The sequence below is a fragment of the Sinocyclocheilus grahami genome, unplaced genomic scaffold, assembly GCF_001515645.1.
Source record: "Sinocyclocheilus grahami isolate Dianchi unplaced genomic scaffold, SAMN03320097.WGS_v1.1 scaffold759.1, whole genome shotgun sequence".
Classification (NCBI taxonomy): Eukaryota; Metazoa; Chordata; class Actinopteri; order Cypriniformes; family Cyprinidae; genus Sinocyclocheilus; species Sinocyclocheilus grahami.
Genome location: NW_015505938.1, coordinates 891,214 through 915,460, shown reverse-complemented (window position 1 = coordinate 915,460; position 24,247 = coordinate 891,214). Strand labels below are relative to the sequence as shown.

General features: G+C 37.6%; 1 protein-coding gene, 2 long non-coding RNA genes and 2 pseudogenes across 3 annotated transcripts in view; 1 reads left to right on the top strand and 4 right to left on the bottom strand.

The window, feature by feature from the left end:
• The window catches only part of LOC107561188 (uncharacterized protein KIAA1644 homolog), a 16,814-nt gene extending 12,923 nt beyond the window's left edge, over window positions 1-3,891 (top strand). Inside the window, exon 4 of the mRNA XM_016245568.1 lies at window positions 3,545-3,891. Within this exon, the coding sequence (XP_016101054.1) occupies window position 3,545 (1 nt within the window). The 3' untranslated portion in view covers window positions 3,546-3,891. The remainder of the gene's footprint in view (window positions 1-3,544) is intronic.
• LOC107561190 (uncharacterized) overlaps window positions 1-7,186 on the bottom strand; it is a 43,126-nt gene extending 35,940 nt beyond the window's left edge. The window contains exon 1 of the long non-coding RNA XR_001605822.1: window positions 7,027-7,186. This is a non-coding gene — a long non-coding RNA (uncharacterized lncRNA). The remainder of the gene's footprint in view (window positions 1-7,026) is intronic.
• A 2,731-nt stretch (window positions 7,187-9,917) lies between these two features.
• LOC107561189 (gamma-parvin-like) lies at window positions 9,918-13,663 on the bottom strand (annotated as a pseudogene).
• A 3,800-nt stretch (window positions 13,664-17,463) lies between these two features.
• LOC107561191 (uncharacterized) lies at window positions 17,464-19,632 on the bottom strand. The gene is made up of 3 exons (XR_001605823.1): window positions 19,518-19,632; window positions 18,564-18,623; window positions 17,464-17,531 (listed from the first exon to the last, which is right to left on the bottom strand). It is a non-coding gene; the product is annotated as an uncharacterized lncRNA (long non-coding RNA).
• Window positions 19,633-21,617: 1,985 nt separating this feature from the next.
• Window positions 21,618-24,247, bottom strand: part of LOC107561154 (beta-parvin-like) — a 16,590-nt pseudogene continuing 13,960 nt past the window's right edge.

The window sequence follows — 24,247 nt, the reverse complement described above, 5'->3', positions numbered from 1 at the left end:
TTTTTTTATATATATATATATATATATATATATATATATATATATATATATATATATAAATATAAACAAATGTATTAATAATAATAATAACAGATCTATAACGATTTATTATCATTATTATTACGTGTGTATATATAAACATATGTATTAATAATAATAATAATAACAACAACGATAATAATACATAGCCAGCTAGAGTTTTGTTTTCTCTGCAGTCTATACTAAATTAGGTCTAGTGGCAATGAAACAGCACAGCATGTTATTGTATTAGCTGGAGACTTGAATAGCCTTTCATAAGAGGGCTCAGAGTTAGATGTTCGAGATCTTTAAAGCCCCTTCCCCATGTGCATTGTGGGAATTTCCTGAATTGAGTCCAGCACAGAGGGGAACATCTATTAGAGAGAAAAAAAGAAAGAAAATGATGACCACAAATGGAGGTCCCTGACCAAAATAGAACTAAGTTAAATTCCTGCTTACAGTCTATTCATAAAGCCGTTTATATGGGTCAGATCACTCTCTGCCCATTTACTGTGTTTTTATTTGAGGGCTACGTGCCGTTTTCCTCTTGCTGGCCTGAGAAAACACTGCCAGGGTCTTTAAATGGCATCTGATTCTTATATTGTGTGATCTAGAGAAGGGCAGAGGCCCGGGGGAATGATAGGGGAAGATCTTGTGTGTTCACTTTGCAACATCTGGTTTGACTGGCGTGTCATGCATGGGAATCAGCTTTAAAAGCCTATAAACAGGACACATTTTATTAAGAGCCATATTTCAGTGCCCCCTTAAGACACATTGAGCTTCTCTGATGGTTTATGCGATTAGACCCCGGTTGCTCAGCATGTCAGATTGATGTTTTTTTGGACATTGTCAAACACAAGAGAAAACCTTTATTGCTAGGCTGTTCATTATTGCTTTTACGACATTGCAGAAATCTCTTCTGAATCTAGGTGGCACACGAGGGATTACAAGGGTCTTTTGTCTTTATTTCGCAGACGTTCCTCCTGACAAAAATTTATCCATTTGCTTTGTTTAAATGTATCGCTGTCATTGAGATACAGATGTAATGAAATTTAAAATAGCTATTCAAGTAGGGTTGTGAGCAAAGACAGTTAAACAAAAAATAAATACATGAAATACAGAATCAATTTCAATGGCTTTCGTTTCCATTAACATTCTCACACATGTATTCTTTAGCGTTCTTAAAATACTGCAAATGTGTGCTTTGCTTAATTATTGTAAGCGCTAAACATACTGAGTGATCAGTCAAGTCCCATTTCAGAGTTAATGATTCTTGAGTCGGTCCATTTTAGCGAATCACAAACATGCAGCGTGACCAGTGATGAGAATGATTCATATGAGCTGGTTCTTTTTAGCTAATTACAAACATGCAGCGTGACCAGTGAAGTCCAATTCCTGAGAGAATGATTCTCATGAGCCGGGTCTTTTAGTGAATCACAGTCACACAGTGCAGATCACTGACTCTTTTTAGTGAATCACAAACACTTATTAATCAATTGGAGCAGTTTCTCAATTAATATGACTCACTTCCTAAACTGCAAATCGTTTGTCCAGATTGATGTCATGTTATACGTCATTCTTAAGGTTTGTGAGACCTAAAACATTTTTTTTTCACATGATGTACAATTATATAATGTTTTGCTAAAGATATGCATTATATCAGTAGTAATGTACATTGACTGCATTATCAATTGTTAAGAACACTTAAAAATAAAGGTGCTTCAAAAGGTTCTTCAAGCGATGCCATAGAAGAACCATTTTTGGTTCCACAAAGAACCATTCAATCAAAGGTTCTTTAAAGAATCATGTCTTTCTTACTTTTTTGTAATCTGAAGAACCTTCTTTCGCCACAAAGAACCTTTTGTGAAACAGAAAGGTTCTTCAGATGTTAAAGGTTCTTTATGGAACCATTTAGACAAAAAGGTTCTTCTATGGCATCGTGAAGAACCTTTATTTTTAAGAGTGTAACTGGAATTGTTAAATGCATTACAATTCCCAAACCTATTTTGAAGAGACACTGATGTGTCTGGCTCTATGCTGATGGTTCTTTTGGGTTAATGTTACGCTAATGTTAGCACTGGCTAACCTCTCAGTCTCCTGCTGCTCTGGGAATGATCTCCCAGCATGCACTTTGCCCCGGTCTGGTCAGGGGTGCATATGTCTGCTTCACACACCAGAGCCATGACCTGGATTCAGAGAAAGATCTCGGAGGCAGCACATGGTGTATTATTAGAGAAGGTCTGCCAACTCACTGCCTCTCCCTCTCTTGTACTGTGGGCAGATTTCTGTAAGAGCACACAGTGAAACCTGCACTTGTCATGTCCACTCTTGAGTGTGTGTGCTCCAAGAGCCGTACCAAACACAGGCCACAGAGTGTGACATTTCTGTTGTCCACCTCTTCAGATACACACACACACAGTTGCCAGTTACACAAATAGACAATGCTTCTGTGCATGTTACACTTGGACTATCTGATGCATACTGCACTCAAAAATGCATTTATAAATTGCATTTAGCAGATGCTTTGCAGCGGTCCTTATATCTTATCTTCTACATCACCTCTTAGCTCACCTCTAAACATCAAATAAAGCAATCAAAACACTTTACACATCTTTCTCTCTAAATAGACAGTTCCTGGTCTGTTCAAGGCATGTGCATCTTGGTGTTTGCAATAAGATGCTGTATATAGTACAGTAATGAAATCGTCAGCTTCCAGTCAGGTGTCTTGTCTTGGTCTCGCCCAATTAATTCAGCAATAGAGTCCATATAGTGGGCTAATTATCTGTCAGATGTGTGATCCAGAGTTAGTGAACAGGCACATTTTCTCACTAATATCAGTCACACAACAAAACCATAGAAGTTTAAAAAAAATAATATATACAGTCCCAGATTTTTTTAAATGTTTTTGGAAGTACAGTGGTCTCTTATGCTCACCGCATTTATTTATTCAGAAACAGTAAAAACAGTAGTGAAATTTTATTACATAAAATGTATAGCTGCTTTCTATTTGAATATTTTAAAACAGTAATTTATTCCTGTGATCAAAGCTGTATTTTCAGCATCATTACTCCAGTCTTCAGTGTCACATGATCTTCAGAAATCATTCTAATATGCTGATTTGCTGCTCAAGAAACATTTCTGATTATTGTCAATGTTGTTTCTGATATTGTTGTGGGAACCATTTAAAAGTGAAGTAAAAAGAAGTTGAAAAAAGAAAACAGTTATTCACCAAGGACGCATTAAATTGATTTTTAAAAATGACAGTAAAGAAATGTATCTTGCATTCTATTTCGGTTTCAAATAAATCCTTGTCTTTTGAAATTTCTACTCTTCAAAGAATCCTGAAAAAAAAAAAAAAAAAAAAAAAAGGAAAAAACCATTTCAGCTTTGCATCACAGAAACGACATTTGAAAAAAGTATTCAAATAGAAAATGGTTCTTTTAAAAATTGTAACATTTAATTACCATTGTTTTTGTTCCAGTTTTTTTTACTAATCAATTCCTTATGCTTTTTTTTTTTTAAACAGAGACTTACCATATGTAAGGACCAACTGTTGGAGTCCCCAGGTGAGGAAGTGCATTATGGGAAACATACTGTAGTACATGCCCCTGCCATATGGACCTACATGTCACAGGGCCCGTTTGCCCCAAGCCTCTCGATGTGGTCCAAATCTCACAGGACACGTCCTTCAACCGCTTGACAAACCCAGAACCTCAACTCAGAGCCAACTGGAAATGGTCCAGTGGTGGAACGAGAGATTCTGTAGAGCAGCTGCACCGAGATTTGTGGAACTCTGGAAGCAGAAATCAGACCAAAATGAAATGAACTTCGATGGACACAGAACTCACCCTGGACATCTTTGGATGTCCTATGTAGCCGTTTCTGCACCTTTTTGTGAGCTCTTCCGGATTAAACTCTCTGTAACTGTGCAGTGTCCGTTTATTTATTCGTACAGTAGTCAGGGAAAACGCTGAGTGATGAATGAAGTTGTCAAACATCATTTAAAACATCCAATCACTCTCATAACTCAGTAGAAGTTAAATGACCTTTTTTGCAGTAAATATCAAAACTCATGTCGCGGGGGGTTTTGCGGTGATATCAAATGAAATCGTACGTGAAAGTCTGTTTTTAACTACTGTTGTGATTTGACATTTTCTCATCTGTAAGAATAAGTGAGGTGGCAAAATGTGTTAAATTAATTTTGTTTCATGCCCTGAAAAGTTCATTGTGAATGTTTGTCACATTGTTTAAAGATCTCTATTATTGATATCGATCGGTTGAGTTAATTTAGAATTTAGTTTCTGAGTGAAATGCCAAAATAAACACATGATTCCACACTCCTTTGAACAGGAGACACTTACAAAACTTTTTTTTTTATTGGCCTTTGTTTACCTTGGTTTTGCAAGGCATTACCCAGCTAACAAAAATAAGTTCTAAGAATGTTTTGCTAATGTTATTTAAAAAAAAAAAAAAAAAAGAAAAGAAAAAAAAAGTAACTTCTGCATGTTCTCTGAACATTCAAAATGTCCAAATGGTTGTGTTATGTGAACATTAAGGGGCTGATCACACAGAACTAAAAACATGGGATGCAGTGCTCAGGAATGTTTTTTTTTAAAAAGCGCAGAGGAATGCCGCCTCCGCCATGTTGCCATTAAATATTAAAGGGGTCATATGATGTTGCTAAAAAGAACATTATTTTGTGTATTTGGTGAAATGAAAGGTTTTTATGGGATTTCAGGTTCAAAAAACACATTTTCCACATACTGTACATTGTTTCTCCTCTATGCCCCACCTTTCTGAAACACGTCGATTTTTAAAAAGCGCAGAGGAATGCCGCCTCCGCCATGTTGCCATTAAATATTAAAGGGGTCATATGATGTTGCTAAAAAGAACATTATTTTGTGTATTTGGTGAAATGAAAGGTTTTTATGGGATTTCAGGTTCAAAAAACACATTTTCCACATACTGTACATTGTTTCTCCTCTATGCCCCACCTTTCTGAAACACGTCGATTTTTAAAAAGCGCATCGGTCTGAAAAGCGAAGTGTGCTCCGATTGGCCAGCTATCCAGTGCGTTGTGATTGGCCGAATACCTCAAGCGTGTGACGGAAATGTTACGCCCCTCACCATACTGTGATGATGCCCTGTCCGGCCGGAGCGACGAGATAAAAACATTCAAACCCATTATAAACGAGGCATTTGTTGCATCCAGTGGGGATATAATTACAGATTATAATGACTTGTACTGTCTTTTTATGCGTGGCATCGCACCTCGTAAACATAAAACCATGTCTGCATTTGTGATCGGAGAAATGACAAACGACAAGCCCTACTCTACACTGCTCAAAACTCGTGTTTGAATCATCAGTGGCAAATTATTTATATAAAAAATAATAATAAAACACCTTACTTACAGTCTGTGAGTCAGAACAGCCGGCATTGTGGTCTACTCTTCCAGGATCAGGAAACAGTCCTCCATAAAATGTGCTGCACACATCTGAATATTTGGGTTGAAGTGTTCTGGAACAGTGTTGTAAATACAACTTAACCACTGATTTCTAGTCGTGTCCTCTTTTGGAAGACCAAACAAAGTAGTTTTGCTTTCATAACGAAACACAGCGGGCTTGAGTGAGCAGAGGCGGGCGGGCTTGAGAACAGGCTTGCGGCAACCACATGTGACGACCCCGGGCTGGACTCCACTTCATCCACGGTGAAAGCCGATCTGCTGATCCACAGCACGAAGTTTATATATTTCCTCAGCGACCAGCATGGATCAGCTGAACGAAGCGGATATCGTCCTCTTTTGGAAGACCAAACAAAGTAGTTTCACTTTCACAACGATACACAGCGTCTTCACAACATGGCGGCGGCAACAACAATACTACAGCGAGAATAAAAGTTATGCCTTCTCTTTTTTCGTGAACATTTGGGCGGCGTTATGCAAATCTTCCCCCATAGTGATGTAGACATGTGGGGGCGTGTTAGAACGAGCCGTTTTAGGTAGGCGTGGTTGACTCTTAAAGTTTATAAAGAATATCTCTTTGGATTTGAGACTTTAGTCTTTGCAACTTTACAGATCTTCTTTATGCACCAAGAGCTTGTAACACTCCAAAGAGAAAGGAAAAATTGAAATCGCATCGTGTGACCCCTTTAAAAAAAACAACAGTTGCCATGCCAACTTGCTATGGAGCCTGCAAGGCTTGTCCCGCCTCTGGGGTCTTCTGATTAGTCCACTCTTTTTGAACTGACATTGATGTTTGGCACTGTGTGTAAAAGTTGAAGTTCTTTTAAAGTGACACGCCTTCTTAACAAGCCGCTCGTGTGCAAGATGCTGCAGAAGACGTCTAACACATTTACATAGAAAAACAACAAAGTACCACATTGGACTGGAAAAACACTTTCTGTGTGAACGGCTCCTTGAGGATACATTCCATTTAATAATCTTCCAGACATTATGAGAACGTTACTTTTGAATTAAAAAAAAAAAAAAAAACACACACGAAGATCCAACTCAAGCATTTTAGAAATTAAACAATGTATAAATGTTTTTGTGCTAACATTTTGAGAACATTATTAAAGATCAGATAACTCTGAACAAGTGTCCTATTAGTATTACTGGAAGAACATTTGTTCATAACTTTGAGAGAACTCTGCCAGAACATTAGCCAAAGTTCTGAAAACGTTCATTGTTAGCTGGGTATCAGCGTCTCATGCCTGTTGAAATTTAGCTAAACTCAATTTAGCCAAGTAGAACATGTTCCTTCATCAACATCATTGCTTGTGATGGAAGAATATTACAGTCAGCCAATCAGATTTCATATTTTAAGTTTAGGGCATTTTCATCACTCAATCATATCCCTATGATTTTAGGATTTGGTCAATGAATATTTAATAGAAATTATTAATTGAAGAGCAACAAAAGATCAAAGAACATCTGGAAATTAGCCAAGTAGATGTCATCAAAACAGAAAATATCAAACTTCAAAGTGTTCAAAGTTACAAACTTACTTCATGTGCACTGATGAGCAAGTATATAAAACAAGCTATTCAGTCTTGGATTCCGCACCAAACTGATTACAGCGTTTTTTCAGCAATACATTTAGAATATGTCTGTTGGTAGAAGTCCACAGTGCAGTTTTTGGCAGACAGCAGCCCAATTAGACTCATGCAAAACAATGCTGCTGTGGCTTCACCACCTTTGGACTGAAGTAATTGGTGGTTCAGAAACGAGCTCAAGGTGGAGGTGATCAGATGGTTTGAGCAGGTGTGAGTTTAAATATGTCAGCTGGCAAGAGGATCGACTGTGATTCATCATCTGTTAGAATATGGAAACTGCTAAAGATGTTTGGGCATTGCTAGGCCTGCATGAAATCACTGCCCACGGATTTTCTGCAAAATTCACTCATTATTTACAAAGCTTGCACCCTGGTGTGTTTGTTTACTAAAATGTTTGTTCATTTGAGAATTTGACATATTTTCCCAAATTAAAACCATTCCACAAAATTCAACTGATTATATAAAATGATTCTAATTACAATACAGTATTTTTTTACTTTATTGCAGTAAAAATATTAATTAAACTTTAAAATAACATGAAATGAAAAGCAGCACAATAATTTTTTATTGTTTATTTTTAAGTTTAAACAATTTTGTATAATTAAGTTTAATTAGGCTATACAAAATATAAGAAATCTAAATAGTTTTTAAATAAGCTTTGTTTTCTTTACATAAAATATAATTTATTATTTTCCTTTTGATTCTATTTGACATGAAAAATTCACCCATGAAAAAAGGATCCAGGAGGAGTTTGTATTGCGATTTCTATCTAGCGTGGCCATATATGTGGCCATCCAGACGACCCCGGGCTGGACTCCGCTTCGTCCACGGTGAAAGCCGATCCGGTGATCCACAGCGCGAAGTCGATGTATTTCCTCAGCGACCAGCACAGATCAGCTCTAGGCATGACGAAGCAGATATCGTCCTCTTTTGGAAGACCAAACAAAGTAGTTTCGCTTTCACAACGAAACACACAGCGTCTTCACGACATGGCGGCGGTAACAACAATACTACAGCGAGAATAAAAGTTACACCTTCTTTCTTTGCGTGAACATTTGGGCGGTGTTATACAAATCTTCCCACACAGTGATGTAGACATGTGGGGGCGTGTTTAAATGAGCCATTTTAGGAGGGCGTGGACAAGCCTTAACTTTTATAAAGAATATCTCTTTGGATTTGAGACTTTAGTCTTTGCAACTTTACAGATCTTCTTTATGCACCAATAGCTTGTAACACTCCAAAGAGAAAGGAAGAATTGAAATCGCATCATATGACCCCTTTAATAAACATAACGTTTTAGGAAACAAGGAAAGTCATAATTCTCATAATTAGATTCTCACCACTATGGAAGCTTGAACTGAAAGCCGAGATTTGCTACAAGCAATTGCAACTCTCAAGTCACTGCTGGAAAACCTTTTCACGTACAATAAATTACAGTGTTTACCTAAAAATCCAATGTCGCGCTCCTGTCTCTACATCAACAGTTGCCTTACTGTCAATCTTCACCTGTTCGTACGGCTTTGTGGCTTTTACCTCGCAACAGCTGGTCTGGTAAACTCTCGTCATTGTTTCACAAGTGGGTACTATATATACAAAGTAGCATTGTGTTATACTTTGTCAAATTTGTACAACACAGGAAAAATAAACTTTTAGACAGTTACATTTTTTGTTTGTGTTGTTCTTACCACAGTTTGGGTTTCTCAGTGAAGCATTATCTCCAGCAGTGACTCAGACGCCTTTCTTGCTCTAGGCATGAGATGATGAGACATCAGCAGGGAGTTTCAGTCATACGTTGCTGGCGTCTGTATTCATTTAAACCATTCGTCCCCCCCATCAACCCTAGAAATTGCCCCACCAGGTCATTACATGGTTCGGAGTGAACGCAGAGGGCAAACTGGACAGCGACGGATATGTTGTGTCTCACAGGGTGTCGTCTGGTCACTCGGGGTCATTACGTAGGCTGCTTTTAAAGTTACTAATGTGAGAATTTCCAGAAATTCTGTCCATCTGTCTGTCCAAACCACCTACACGTCTCTACTGCAATCTGCTTTCTTACCGCTCGCCATCCTACAGATTTCATTCATTTTTATGACACTATCACCCACGGCAAGGGATAAGTAAGGCTGAAAAATTGCGGTTATGAATATAAACGAATAACAGATGGGCGTTAGGATGAAAAATGTCAGCTTCTCATAAGTTTTCTGCTCGGTAACAGCAATGGTAAAAAAAGTACCCAAGGGCAATTCACCATTAAAACACCATCAGAGCATCCATCCACCCGCACCTCGAATCCCGGCCCATTCGCTGAGAGGAGACTCTCTTAAACCGCCCATTATGCGTTTGCCATTTGGATTAAATGGAAGTCATTCACTGTATCCAATTTGAGAGAACACACATTAAGAAAATTTAATTACGGAGGTGGATGGAGGCTATTCTCAGTGAGATATGCCCTTTACTGTTGACATCAAGAATATGAGCTTGAGTTCCTCTGAAGTTTAGAAATAATATGTTTGTAGTGTTCAGTTGAAATTTGTCCACACACTCTGACCAATGTTTAACAATATATTTATGATTTTAGCAGAGTTTTTATAGCTAACGAGCAATGGAAAAGTACATTTTACCTAAGGATTTCCCTTTTTTCATTAATAATAAATACATCTAGTTTTATAATAATAATAAATAAATCTACTGTTCTGCACATAGGAGTATATCCACAAACGGTTTTTCAAAGTGATAAAGCTTGTCACATAGGTGCACGCACACACACACACACACACACACTCACAAATAAGTCCAGTATTGAAGAAGAAATTATGTAGTTTCAGAGCTGATATACGCGCCACTTTTATTCGAAAACAAGCTACAAAGTCAACAGAAAACTGTTGAGTGATACATAAAGACTAATGCATATCTGTCCAAAAAAAAAAACCTGGAAAGTGGGAAAATGAAAAGGTGACATTAAATTGAAGCTGTCAGCATTCAAAAGCAATTTCCATGATGAGATGAGTGGCCATGTTCTCTCATTTTCTCTCTGAAGCCTCTTCTATGGATCAGAGACACTCTGTAGAATTGCTTCTAAAGTGTTCTAACATTCTGAGTGCCAAAGTAATCTGACTGTCAACTCCGTGCACTGATTTTTAGTCAGAAGACAGATGCACATTTACAGTGAATTTGATTATTTAAAGCATTATGAAAGGTTTTATTAAATTGAAAGGTGGGTCACTAGATTATTTGTTTTTGTGCCTCTTGAATAAGTAATACAGCACTTTCGCAGTGGCTGGAACATCTTGGGAAACAATATCTGTGAGAAACATGCGAAATGAGCTTATGAACAACCAGACAGATCAACAATAGATGCTAAATAACAGCTATTCTACTAAAGAAGTACACAAAAACAGCCCAAATAGGGGTTTTAGTTCCGGTAGTAGTGCACATATCCTTCATGTTATTACATTTGCAAAAATAAATTCAAGCTGGATGGGGAAGTGAGAGAATTGTTGATTATAAATAAACACTGAAAATGACAAGAAAATATTTATTATGAAAATATTTCATATTAAATGAAAAATATTTGATTAAAACGTCAAAAACAGACCATTTTAAACAATATATGATATCAAACAGATGGCAGGAAAATAATGCTGCCTAATAAGATTTGAGTTTCTCAAGTGGTTTTGTTTGGGATGTACACACCTGACAACAAGGCAGCTCACTAGGGTTTAGACTGTCCCAAATTAATTACCTTGCGGGTCAATGGATTGAATCAGAAGTCCTCGGTCTATGAGAAGATCCAATGCAAGTGTCACATTATGCAGCTGCAACAATGACAAAAAGATCAAAATGTTTTAAAACAAACAACTAAATGTAATGTAAATCTGCAACACTGCGAGTTCTCTGGCAACCATAAGATCATTAGTTTTGATTTCTGTCTTTTGCATTACCCTCGGTTTCCTAACATGCCTTATGCTGCTCTGCTGTCATATCCACAGTCATCCTAAGAGACGTTAATTATACAACGGTGAGACATTTCCTGGAGGTGCGTGTGAAGTTACGCTGATGTAAAATCCTATAAGCCTGGATTAAATTTTTCTTATTGTTGTAAAGCGAAATGGAGCTGACTAACAACATGGTTCTCTTGTTTCAGTGCAAATGCAAAACTCTAAGGTTCTCTCAGGTTCTCACCATTTCTGAGCTCCCGACAGGACAAAGGAAGAACTCGCAGAGTGGTATGAAGAAGTCCTCCAACTGACCGACCAACAAGAGCAGAATCACTCCATCTGCAAACTAACAAAACATGAGACGTCAGAAACAAGCCCATAAAAGGCATGTATTGCTAAATATATATATATATTTGTGTGATCATTTAATTCTAAAAAATCAATTTCCTATTGTCCTCTCACTTCAAAACCCACCAGCATATTTGTTTACAACTGTTTTGGACTGTTTCCACTTGTTTTAAACGGTGCTTGATCTGTGCGTATTTCTCTCCTGATTCAGACGAATATTATAGATAGACAACTCAAATAAAGTATTAGCTGGAAGCAATGGTTTGAAGGTAAAAACATCTTAATAAAATCTGTTCTGATGAAGAAACAAACTCATCTACATCTACATTTTGAGTGGCCTAAGGCTAAGTACATTCTCAGCAAATGTTAATTTTTGGGCGGATTATTCCTTTAACCTTTAAGTTGACCTCTAGAAAAAAATGCACCATGAGGCTTTTAAACTAGGGTTAGCATACCTGTTTGTCGAGGTCTGTCACATTCAGTCCCAGAGATGACGTTCTTATTCACTAAGTGCAAAATGGCCTGTAGGAAAGAAAACTTAATGAAGCTGTGAAAGACATGTGTCAAAGGCTTCATTTAGAGACGTATCAAACTAAATCGCAACTTTTTCACGGTCTCAATTTTGTGAGCCTCCAGCTTGAAGAGCTCATCAATGGGACATTCCTCTGCAAAGACATTGCAAGAGAGAGATTAAGAAGCAAACGCTTTCTTCTTTATACGCCTCCACTATCTGAAAGTTACTGATGCTTATAAATATGGAAATGAAAAGGCTCAGAGTTCAGCCTCTATTTGACTCACTGTTAGATTCTCTCTTAAGCACTTCACTGGAATTACTGCGGAGACAAACAACAGACCATGAAAACACTGGTTTGGATGGTGTCACAGAGATCCAAAGTGCAGTTGAATGTTTAATAGGGAAGGAGGTTCTTCACAAACCTTTGAAATGTGATGAATTCTGTCTGCCTTGATGCCACTTTTTGTGACCTGTTTAACAAATTAGATTTTAATGAATGCTGACAACGTGAATATTTGACTTCTGTAATGTAATTTAACTGCTCAGTGAATATTCAAAATGAATAATGTGGGACTTGATTCCATTTGGATTTGATTGGATGATGGATATCAGGCTCTTATAATATTGGTTAATAACATTTTCTCTTGATGTGCAGATTTGATACATGAGCAGGAAAAGTTTTTTTTGTTTTTTACATGAGCAGAATTTTTTCCCCCTTTTTTATAAAATACATATACATTTTTCTAATAATATGCAATGATGAATTGTGTTCCAAAAATTAAGCAATTTTTCATTATAATATGCATATGACTTTTACAAATATTTTGTAATGATAAACTGTAAAATGTTATGAAAAAATTATAATATGCATGCCGATTAAAAAAAAATGGAATGATTAATTATGACAAAATATGACATCATTTGTTTTCATTATAATATAAATATTGATTTTTTTAAATATGCAGTGATGAATTGTAAGAAATAATGAAAACAAATGTTCATTATAATATGCATATTATTTTTTAAATAATATGCAATAATGAGTTGTGAAAATTATGAAAACAATTGTTCATTAAAATATGCATATTCATTTTAAAATTTTCATTTTTCAAATAATATGCAGTCACAAACTGTGAAAAGTTATAAAAACATTAAATCATTTTTTTCCATTATATTATGCATAGTAATTTTTCAAATATGCAATGACAAATAAATTGAAAATAATTGCTCTTTACAATATGCATATTCATTTTTTTAAATAATATGCAGGGATGAATTTTGAAAATTATATTATATTGGCAACACCCTAGCAACCACCTAAAACAGCAGTATTGTGGTGTTAGTGACTTCACAACCTCTTTAATATACGGCCAGTGTAATTTTGAAACATTTAGTTTACACATTTAAATAATTTCAATATTAATCACCTCACACTGGATGACCTCCACGCTGACATTTACAGGCAGGACTAGATCGGGTTGGAAATGCCTCGCCATAGCCACCAGAAGATGCATTGTAGCCAAAAGGTCTCTACTGTGAATGACTGACAGATGACAAGGCTGGAGAACGGTGGACATATACTTATAAATATGTAAATAGGTTAGTGACAAGATTTGATTTGATTGCCTCATGTTTAACATTCCATTTGGCCGTTTCCTCATTCAGCCCTAAGGTCTCGTTGAGAGCTGTCAGGATCACCTCTAGTTTCCGTACCTGGGCGTCAGTGCTCAATGCGATCTCCTCTATATGTAACTGAACCCCCGCTACCCTGCCTGGGATCAAAACATGCACAGACTGTATATAGAGGGTTATCTTTCGCCTCAAAAAAGAAAAGAAAGAAGCCTTTTATTAGAAACATTTTTTGTATTTTGCCTTAATTTTTATGACAATTCAAGAATAGTTCACCCAAAAATGGAAATTTGCTGAAAAAGTACACATCCTCACGCCAGATGTAGATGAGTTTGTTTCTTCAACGGAGCAGATTTGCAGATATGTAGCATTACATCACTTGCTCAGCAATGGATGCTCTGCAGTGAATGGGTGCCGTCAGAATGAGAGTCCAAACAGCTGATAAAAACATCACAATAATCCACAAGTAATCCACAGCACTCCAGTCCATCAGTTAATATCTTGTGAAGCGAAAAACTGTGTTTGTAAGAAAATATGATGCCATAATACATAATATTGCTTTCTTCAGTGAAAAAGTAATCTCATCTGAATCAGGAGAGAAATATGCTTGGATGAAGCACCATTTACAAGCCAAAACAGTCCAAAACAGCTCTAAACAAATATGTGGGTGGATTTTGATGTGAGAGGACAACAGGGGATGGACAAGGGATGGTCAGATGTGAAGTTTGAAGTTCAGCTTTAATGATGACTTTGTTTCTTACAAACATGCAACTTTTCACTTCACAAGACATTAATTGATGGACTGGAGTGGTGTGGATTACTTGTGGATTATTGAGATGTTTTTATCAACTGTTTAAACTCTCATTCTGACGGCACCCATCCACTGCAGAGGATCCACTGGTGAGCAAGTGATGTAATGCTGAATTTATACAAATCTGTTCTGATGAAGAAACAAACTCACCTATATCTTGGATGGTCTGAAGGTGAGTACATTTTCAGCCAATTTTCATTTTTGGGTGAACTATTCTTTTAAGCATGTGAGGTTCACCCAATAATGTGCCTGTTCATAATTCTCTTGCTCTGAGTCCATCATAAAAATCCACAGATATTCAGACACCCCTCAAGAAATGAGATTCTCATTGATATCAGAGGGTTGGTTAGTACAGTAACTAATGAATTAGTAGACGTTTTTAATAACTCAAACCTGAAATCTTCCAGTTATCAGCCCTGAGCATTAGCCACTATGCCACACCACCCTAAAAAGATGTTAAGTATCCCACCTCTTTAAGTTTGTTGAGTGTGGGGTCTTCTAAAGATGTCGGTTGAATGATCATTCTTCTCTCTGCTCCTTAAGACCCACAATAAAACACATCATTTGCCACATTATCAGGCTCTGGATGCTTATTTGCTTTCAGCTAAACACTAGGTCTGTCCTTCATAAAAGACTGTGACTGCATCCTAATTCACATACTATACTTACTACATAGTGTGGAAGATTAGGATTAGTGTGTTCTGAATCCTAGTATATTAAAAATAGCAAGCCAAATGTGCACATTGAGCTCGTTCTGATGCTTTTCAAAACTCATAACCCCTTGCAATGTATAAGAGGAGTTTGTTGCAAGTCTCTTTTAAAATTGTCAATTGTACATTTTTTAATGTAAAAAGCTAAAGTAAATAGAAAATTAATTAAAATGAGTTGCATGCAATTTCAGTTGTTTAGGCTTAATTAGACACACCCTTTCCCGAAACCACACCCTCCAAAGACCTGTCATCCAATCCAATGTCAGGAATCGCTTAATTGTAAAAGACATGGACAGAAAACATTTTCTGATTGGCTTCTTACTGTTTAAAAGACTGTAGCCTAATTCTACAAAAAATATGATTGGGTGTTTTTAATTCAATTTTGAGGACAATTTTAGAGTCTTTACAGTTTGGTCAAATATTAAGTCAAAATAGATATATTAAAAATGAGGGCTGTAATTATTCCCAGTTCACGCATTATACTGGAAATGAGAGGTCAAGTTGAGCGCATTGCAATGTGAGATATACTGTTCGGTTTAGTGTGCTCTAGTTGTATAATACACATAATGGCATACGTAAAAAGGTATTCCATGCATATAGAACATTTGCATGTTTTGCACAGTATATACTGCATAAAAAGTAAATAGTAGTACTAAGACATGTGTGGTTTCTTAGAACATACATTTTAGTGATATAGGCTAGCCTATGTCAGGTATATATTGTGCCAACACTGGTGTATATACTGTAGCCAGTTTTGTTCTTTTCCATTATTAGCTAAGTACATACTTTAGGCCTACATTGAAGAATGTAAATTGGGAAGCCGTCCTGACATTGTCATGATGTTGTGATGATCGCTCACCCTGACGATTGGAGAATTCGCCCTTTTCCTCTTCAGCTGCACAGTCTGCCATTCTTTTGACTGTTTCAAAACAGTTTTTGTCAAAAAGTGAACTGTATTAATAGTTTCACTCAGCAGACATTTGATTTCTAGTGCTTCTGTTCGAAAACCAAGTGATGCTCGTTCGGGTTCTGTCTGCGTGTTTGTGTCCAGAGGGAATTTAAAGGACGCGATTAATCTTGAGGTTTTGTTTTCGGATGGACATTTTTATGGCAATGATGAAGTACGGCGAACCGAAGCCGACTTCAAACGTCAAAACACAAGGACGGAGAATCTCCACAACACACAGCAGACATCTGCGGGAGTCGGCACTGATCTCACGCTGAACGGAGGAGAACACATGGAGCTCGGAGATTTCTGCCTTCCTGCATCACGTACGCCAGCCCACATTGACATAACACAGACTGACGGGCAAAACATAAACCTCTCTGACAACAAAAACATGCTGCGGGAGAGAAAAACAAGATGGAAAGAGAAAGGACCGTCTCAAATCTCAACCATCTCTTCCTCTTTAAAACAATAGTTGGCCCAGATTTACGGTCGTGGAACACAAAATCGTCCTTTAAGGTCCAGAAAGTACATAAAAGCATCAAAATTCTCATTTTAGAGTGAACTGTTGCTTTTAATGTCTAGCAATAAGGTAAAATGGAAAGCAAATTGAAGCTTTAGCTTCACAGATGTTTCTCCTGAGAAGAAAAAGTCAAAAAATATCTCAATAATGTCTCAAACTGTGCTCGTATGTCAAAAATATCTCACTTTTATCTGAGATGTTATCCATATTCATTTTATATAGCTTTAATTCATGTACAATTTTATCCATTTTGATTCTCCAAAAAGTAATCTCATCTGAATCAGGAGAGAAATATGCTTGGATGAAGCACCATTTACAAGCCAAAACAGTCCAAAACAGCTCTAAACAAATATGTGGGTGGATTTTGATGTGAGAGGACAACAGGGGATGGACAAGGGATGGTCAGATGTGAAGTTTGAAGTTCAGCTTTAATGATGACTTTGTTTCTTACAAACATGCAACTTTTCACTTCACAAGACATTAATTGATGGACTGGAGTGGTGTGGATTACTTGTGGATTATTGAGATGTTTTTATCAACTGTTTAAACTCTCATTCTGACGGCACCCATCCACTGCAGAGGATCCACTGGTGAGCAAGTGATGTAATGCTGAATTTATACAAATCTGTTCTGATGAAGAAACAAACTCACCTATATCTTGGATGGTCTGAAGGTGAGTACATTTTCAGCCAATTTTCATTTTTGGGTGAACTATTCTTTTAAGCATGTGAGGTTCACCCAATAATGTGCCTGTTCATAATTCTCTTGCTCTGAGTCCATCATAAAAATCCACAGATATTCAGACACCCCTCAAGAAATGAGATTCTCATTGATATCAGAGGGTTGGTTAGTACAGTAACTAATGAATTAGTAGACGTTTTTAATAACTCAAACCTGAAATCTTCCAGTTATCAGCCCTGAGCATTAGCCACTATGCCACACCACCCTAAAAAGATGTTAAGTATCCCACCTCTTTAAGTTTGTTGAGTGTGGGGTCTTCTAAAGATGTCGGTTGAATGATCATTCTTCTCTCTGCTCCTTAAGACCCACAATAAAACACATCATTTGCCACATTATCAGGCTCTGGATGCTTATTTGCTTTCAGCTAAACACTAGGTCTGTCCTTCATAAAAGACTGTGACTGCATCCTAATTCACATACTATACTTACTACATAGTGTGGAAGATTAGGATTAGTGTGTTCTGAATCCTAGTATATTAAAAATAGCAAGCCAAATGTGCACATTGAGCTCGTTCTGATGCTTTTCAAAACTCATAACCCCTTGCAATGTATAAGAGGAGTTTGTTGCAAGTCTCTTTTAAAATTGTCAATTGTACATTTTTTAATGTAAAAAGCTAAAGTAAATAGAAAATTAATTAAAATGAGTTGCATGCAATTTCAGTTGTTTAGGCTTAATTAGACACACCCTTTCCCGAAACCACACCCTCCAAAGACCTGTCATCCAATCCAATGTCAGGAATCGCTTAATTGTAAAAGACATGGACAGAAAACATTTTCTGATTGGCTTCTTACTGTTTAAAAGACTGTAGCCTAATTCTACAAAAAATATGATTGGGTGTTTTTAATTCAATTTTGAGGACAATTTTAGAGTCTTTACAGTTTGGTCAAATATTAAGTCAAAATAGATATATTAAAAATGAGGGCTGTAATTATTCCCAGTTCACGCATTATACTGGAAATGAGAGGTCAAGTTGAGCGCATTGCAATGTGAGATATACTGTTCGGTTTAGTGTGCTCTAGTTGTATAATACACATAATGGCATACGTAAAAAGGTATTCCATGCATATAGAACATTTGCATGTTTTGCACAGTATATACTGCATAAAAAGTAAATAGTAGTACTAAGACATGTGTGGTTTCTTAGAACATACATTTTAGTGATATAGGCTAGCCTATGTCAGGTATATATTGTGCCAACACTGGTGTATATACTGTAGCCAGTTTTGTTCTTTTCCATTATTAGCTAAGTACATACTTTAGGCCTACATTGAAGAATGTAAATTGGGAAGCCGTCCTGACATTGTCATGATGTTGTGATGATCGCTCACCCTGACGATTGGAGAATTCGCCCTTTTCCTCTTCAGCTGCACAGTCTGCCATTCTTTTGACTGTTTCAAAACAGTTTTTGTCAAAAAGTGAACTGTATTAATAGTTTCACTCAGCAGACATTTGATTTCTAGTGCTTCTGTTCGAAAACCAAGTGATGCTCGTTCGGGTTCTGTCTGCGTGTTTGTGTCCAGAGGGAATTTAAAGGACGCGATTAATCTTGAGGTTTTGTTTTCGGATGGACATTTTTATGGCAATGATGAAGTACGGCGAACCGAAGCCGACTTCAAACGTCAAAACACAAGGACGGAGAATCTCCACAACACACAGCAGACATCTGCGGGAGTCGGCACTGATCTCACGCTGAACGGAGGAGAACACATGGAGCTCGGAGATTTCTGCCTTCCTGCATCACGTACGCCAGCCCACATTGACATAACACAGACTGACGGGCAAAACATAAACCTCTCTGACAACAAAAACATGCTGCGGGAGAGAAAAACAAGATGGAAAGAGAAAGGACCGTCTCAAATCTCAACCATCTCTTCCTCTTTAAAACAATAGTTGGCCCAGATTTACGGTCGTGGAACACAAAATCGTCCTTTAAGGTCCAGAAAGTACATAAAAGCATCAAAATTCTCATTTTAGAGTGAACTGTTGCTTTTAATGTCTAGCAATAAGGTAAAATGGAAAGCAAATTGAAGCTTTAGCTTCACAGATGTTTCTCCTGAGAAGAAAAAGTCAAAAAATATCTCAATAATGTCTCAAACTGTGCTCGTATGTCAAAAATATCTCACTTTTATCTGAGATGTTATCCATATTCATTTTATATAGCTTTAATTCATGTACAATTTTATCCATTTTGATTCTCCAAAACAATTGTAGGAGAAACATCTGAGACATAAAAGAGAAATACATGAATACAGTCCAGCCTTGTTTGTTGTCAAAACTTTCACCTCGGCTCTCGCCACACTTCTGGAGAAGGCTAGTGGGCCTGCAGACGAAATGTCATCCAAACGGTCCGTCACCTTTACTACAAGCATCGATCAACTTCTACAACACAAACGACCATCTTTCTGAATTGACTAAAAACAAAAACAAAGAACCAGACATTTTGTTCTATTTTGTAGAAGCATAAATCATGTTCTAAACAGTCATACACGGCATCAAACACACATAAGACCCTCTAACAGGCTGTGCACGGGGCCTAAACATGACATTTGAGTCAGTAACACTTACTAGTAAACAACCAAATAGTGATCCAACGTTTCCTCTTCAAATAACATGCTCCAGGTTTGAGAACAACAATTGCATATATTTTCCACTCTCTTACTGTGATGGAGAGAACGCCTCGCTTTGACTAGAAAAACCAGAGGTAATTTGGGCTGGAGGGTTACCATGGTTACCATCCCAATGAATTCCCCCATTAAACGCAAGTTTGAATTCAGAACAAACAACTGAAAAAAAGACCCTCAAAGGAGCATCTGAAAACAACAGGATTACTTAGATTCAGACTCACCCATCTGTTGATGTGTTTACATTCTGCGTCACTCTGAGAGATACAATCAGACTGGAAACTACGGTTTACGTATTCCCAAGAAAATGAGAATGGGGTTTGCCCATGCAAAACTAGCTAGGGTGTTGTTAGGCAGTCGCCTGTTGTTAAGGTGTTCTGAGTAGTTGGTTAGAATGCTGCTATGTGGTTGCTAAGGTGTTCTGAGTGTTCTTACAAGATGCTATGCAGTTTGCTTAGGTGTTTGCTAGAGGGTTGCTATGTGGTTGCTTGAGTGTTGTAAGTTGGTTGCCAGGGTGTTGCTGTAGGGTCCCTTATGAGTTCATGCAGTTGTTAAGACAGTCCGAGTCTAATAACAACTCAGACTCAATCACTGATTGCGTCAGTATTCTGGGTTGTTGCTAAGGCATTGTTATTCAGTTGCGGAGGTGTTCTGGATGGTTTTTAGGGAGTTGCTATGCAGTTGGTAGGGTTATCTGGGTGGTTGCTATGGCTTTTTTGATTCCCAGGTTTTCAGACTGTCTGTTATTATGTTGCTATGCGGTTTGTTGAGAATTCTAGGTGGTTACTCGAGTGTTGATATGCAGTTGATTGAGTGTTGTGCGTTGGTTGTTAGGACATTGCTGTGTTGTTGTTATATGAATGCTATGCAGTTGCTAAGATGGTCTGAGTTTAATAACCACTCAAACTACACGCCTGGATATTTTCTGTGGTTGGTATCATTCTGGATGGTTGCTAGGGAGTTGCTATGCGGTTTGTAAGGTACTGTGTGTGTAGTTACTGTGTGGTTGCCAGGGCATTGATACACGGTTGCTAAGGTGTTCTGAGTGTTTTTACATGATGCTATGTGGTTGCTTAGGTGTTCTAGGTGCTTGCTAGAGTGTTGCCAGTGGTGGCTAAGGTATCGTTATGCAGTTGCTGAAGTGTTCTGGATGGTTGCTAGGGAGTTGCTATATGGTTGGTACAGTGCTCTGGCTGGTTTCTGGGGTGTTGCTGTGTAATTTCTTGGGTTTTGTAGGTGGTTGCCAGGACATTGCATGGGTGTTCAGATTTATTGGTAATGTGTTTCTAGTGAGGTTGCTTATTGGCCGAAGTCAAATTAACCCAACCCCAATATTCTATAATAGGACATCATTGAACCCCAGAATTTGAATCACTACTGTCTCCAGCACAAACTCAAAAAGTTACAAGTTTAATATGTATCATTTGGCTGTTGCAAATCTATAACACTAGGCGTGAGCAATACTTATAATGATGCTTCTTGTAGCAAACAGTTCTAAATAAATTAAAGGTACAGTGTAGGTCTGTCATAATGAATCACACCCACAAATGAATCTTTAAACCTGTGTGCATGAAGGTGAAATATCTATATGGACCAAGGTTTTTAAGTATGAATAATTCTGTGTATGAAGACGTGATACTCAGCTGCTTATTTTGATCAAAAAAACTCTATAAATTAATTTTTTGAGACCATCAAGACCCTCTGTTCAAATTCAGAGTCAAAATGTCCAAATTAATTCATTCCAGAATGTAGGAAGTCCTTGTTTATTTGAAATAATTACAGCATTCTATTAGAATAAAATACACAGTGCATTCCAGGACAAAAAGTCATTCCGGTGTAGTGCTTAAAGCAGTGGCAGGCCTTGTTTACGTAAGTCAAATGCGAGAAAAATAAAATATTTTAATGAGCTGCTACACTGATACATCATTAAGGCTGGATACATTCGATTCTGGGCATAAATAAGCCAAATAATACAAAATATTTCATTCTTATGTACAAAAGTAACACCAGAAATGTGTGAGCGCAGACATCCTGGCGTCAATGAGGCATGTAGCAACCTTCCTCGCATCGCTTTCAGTGTTACTCTGAGTTCTTGTAGTTGGTGAAAAGGTTGTAAAGCACCCTGAGTGTTGACTTCAGATTCAAGTTCACCACGTCTGCAGGACACAAACAACAGATTCGCTGTTAAACAGACAGGGGCTTGAATATGTTACCTGTCATTGTGAAGGAACACAGTATGTTTAGTGAGAGTCATCAGGGGAAGTACAGTGTGCTGCATCAATTGAGGAACATCTCCATCTAGTGGATAATGTGGTTAACACCATGAACAGGTGCAGACAACGCGCTAGTCTGTTATGATGTCTAAAGGTTGTCCCTGATGTAACATTGCTGGCACTGATTTTTCTGGTACCTTCTGGTCGTGCTTTGGGTTTCTGTAATCCACCATCTTGCATGAGCTCAAAAGCAAATGCGACATTATGCACCTAGAGAAAAACAGAGAGAAAAACACTCTAGCAATCCTTTCTTTAGTAATTAGTACAAAACCAGTTTTATATGTTATAAAATAGAAAAGCTCAGGTAATTGTGAGTTTAATGCCATAAGGATTCCATAACCACCACATAATCAGACTTAAGAAGCCCGCATCAGACCAGATCAGATTCCATCAGACTTCACAAGTCCACATCAGACCACAGACTCGTTGAGAAGTATTTACAATGTAATCAGACTGGCTCTGATAAGTTTTGATGTGGACTTGCTTAGTCTAATGTGGTCTGATATGCTGTGAAGTGGTTTGATGTAGTCTGATGTGGATTCATAATGTCTGACAGGGCATGATGCACTTCTAATAAGGCATTTGAAAATAAACCTGTCCTCATCAAGCCACATCAGACCCTGTCAGACTTAATGATTTCACATTAGACTCAAGTCCACATCAGACTTCATAAATACTATTCGAGATTGATGTGGTCTGATATAGTCTGAACAGCATTCATGAAGTCTGATTGGTTCTGATGTGGTCTAGTATGGTGTTGTTTGATGTAGTCTGATGTGGATTCATGAAATCTGACAGGGTCGGTTGCAATTGAATGAGGTATCTGAAAACAAATCAAACCGCATCAGGCACTGTAAGACTTAAGTCCACATCAGACCCAATCAAACTTTATAAATACTATTCATCTAATGAGACTGATGTGGTCTGTGTGTGAAATCTGATAAGGTCTGATAATGGTTTGATGTGGTCTGATATGGTGTATTTTGGTCTGATGTAGGCTGATGTTGTTTGATGAGGTCTGATTTGTATTCATTGAAGTCTAATGGAGCTTGAACAGACTCAGATGTGGACTTGAGTCTGATATGGTGCATTTTGGTCTGATGTAGGCTGATGGGGTTTGATGAGGTATTCAATTAATACAAATCAGACCTCATCAAACCACATCAGTCCACATCAGATCAAAATGCACCATATCAGACTCAAGTCCACATCTGAGTCTGTTCAAGCTCCATTAGACTTCATTCGACCCCAACAGAACAATTCAGTCCACTTCAGACCTCACCAGTCCATATTAGACCACCCTATGGCACGCTTACCTTCTGTTCGAAGCTTTCAGGCGTGAGGTAGAAGTTGTACAGCGGCACAAAGTAATTTTCTAACAATCCCATCAGCAACACCAGATAGACACCATCTGCAAACTTCACACACACACACGAAGAGGTTTTTAAGCGGTTTTGATTGTAAAGATCTGTGTGAGAGTTAACAGATGATGTTTATACCTGTGATTCCAGCTCCGTCACCTCCAGGTTCAGTTTGTTCAAGTGTTTATTCACAAATGTAATCAGCGACTGAAGAAACAGACATTGAAGGTTCATTTTGGATAATAATCAGTACCGTCCCATCCGAATCCAGTTCTTACCGTTTTCACTACGTTCAGTTTGTCAGGTGCATGATCCAATAACGTGTCAAAAGCATCACGTTCTGCAAATGACAATAAAATTTTGTCAAAAATCTGGTAAAAAAATTTTCGTATGTTTGGTAGTATATACACTTGTGGAAATTCCAGATAAAACCAACTCCTGATGTTCACTAGTTTTATAGGTTCTACTTGAATAAAACAGGCCATTTTACACATATAGCTGGTCTAGATGGTTGATTAGCTGGACTACACTGGTTTCAATCTGTCAGATCACCTTGATCAAGCAGATTACAGCTGGTAAACCACCTTGGACCAGCAATGAACCAGCTACAATTTTCCAAAAACTAGACCTCTGTATGATCCTTAAGGAAAAACATGAAAATGTGTGTGAATACCATAGACTGTACAAAAACATGGACATAGTGTCCGTGACGTCAACCGTAGTTTTCCGAAGAGCATTTTTGAAGCCTAAAGTAGGC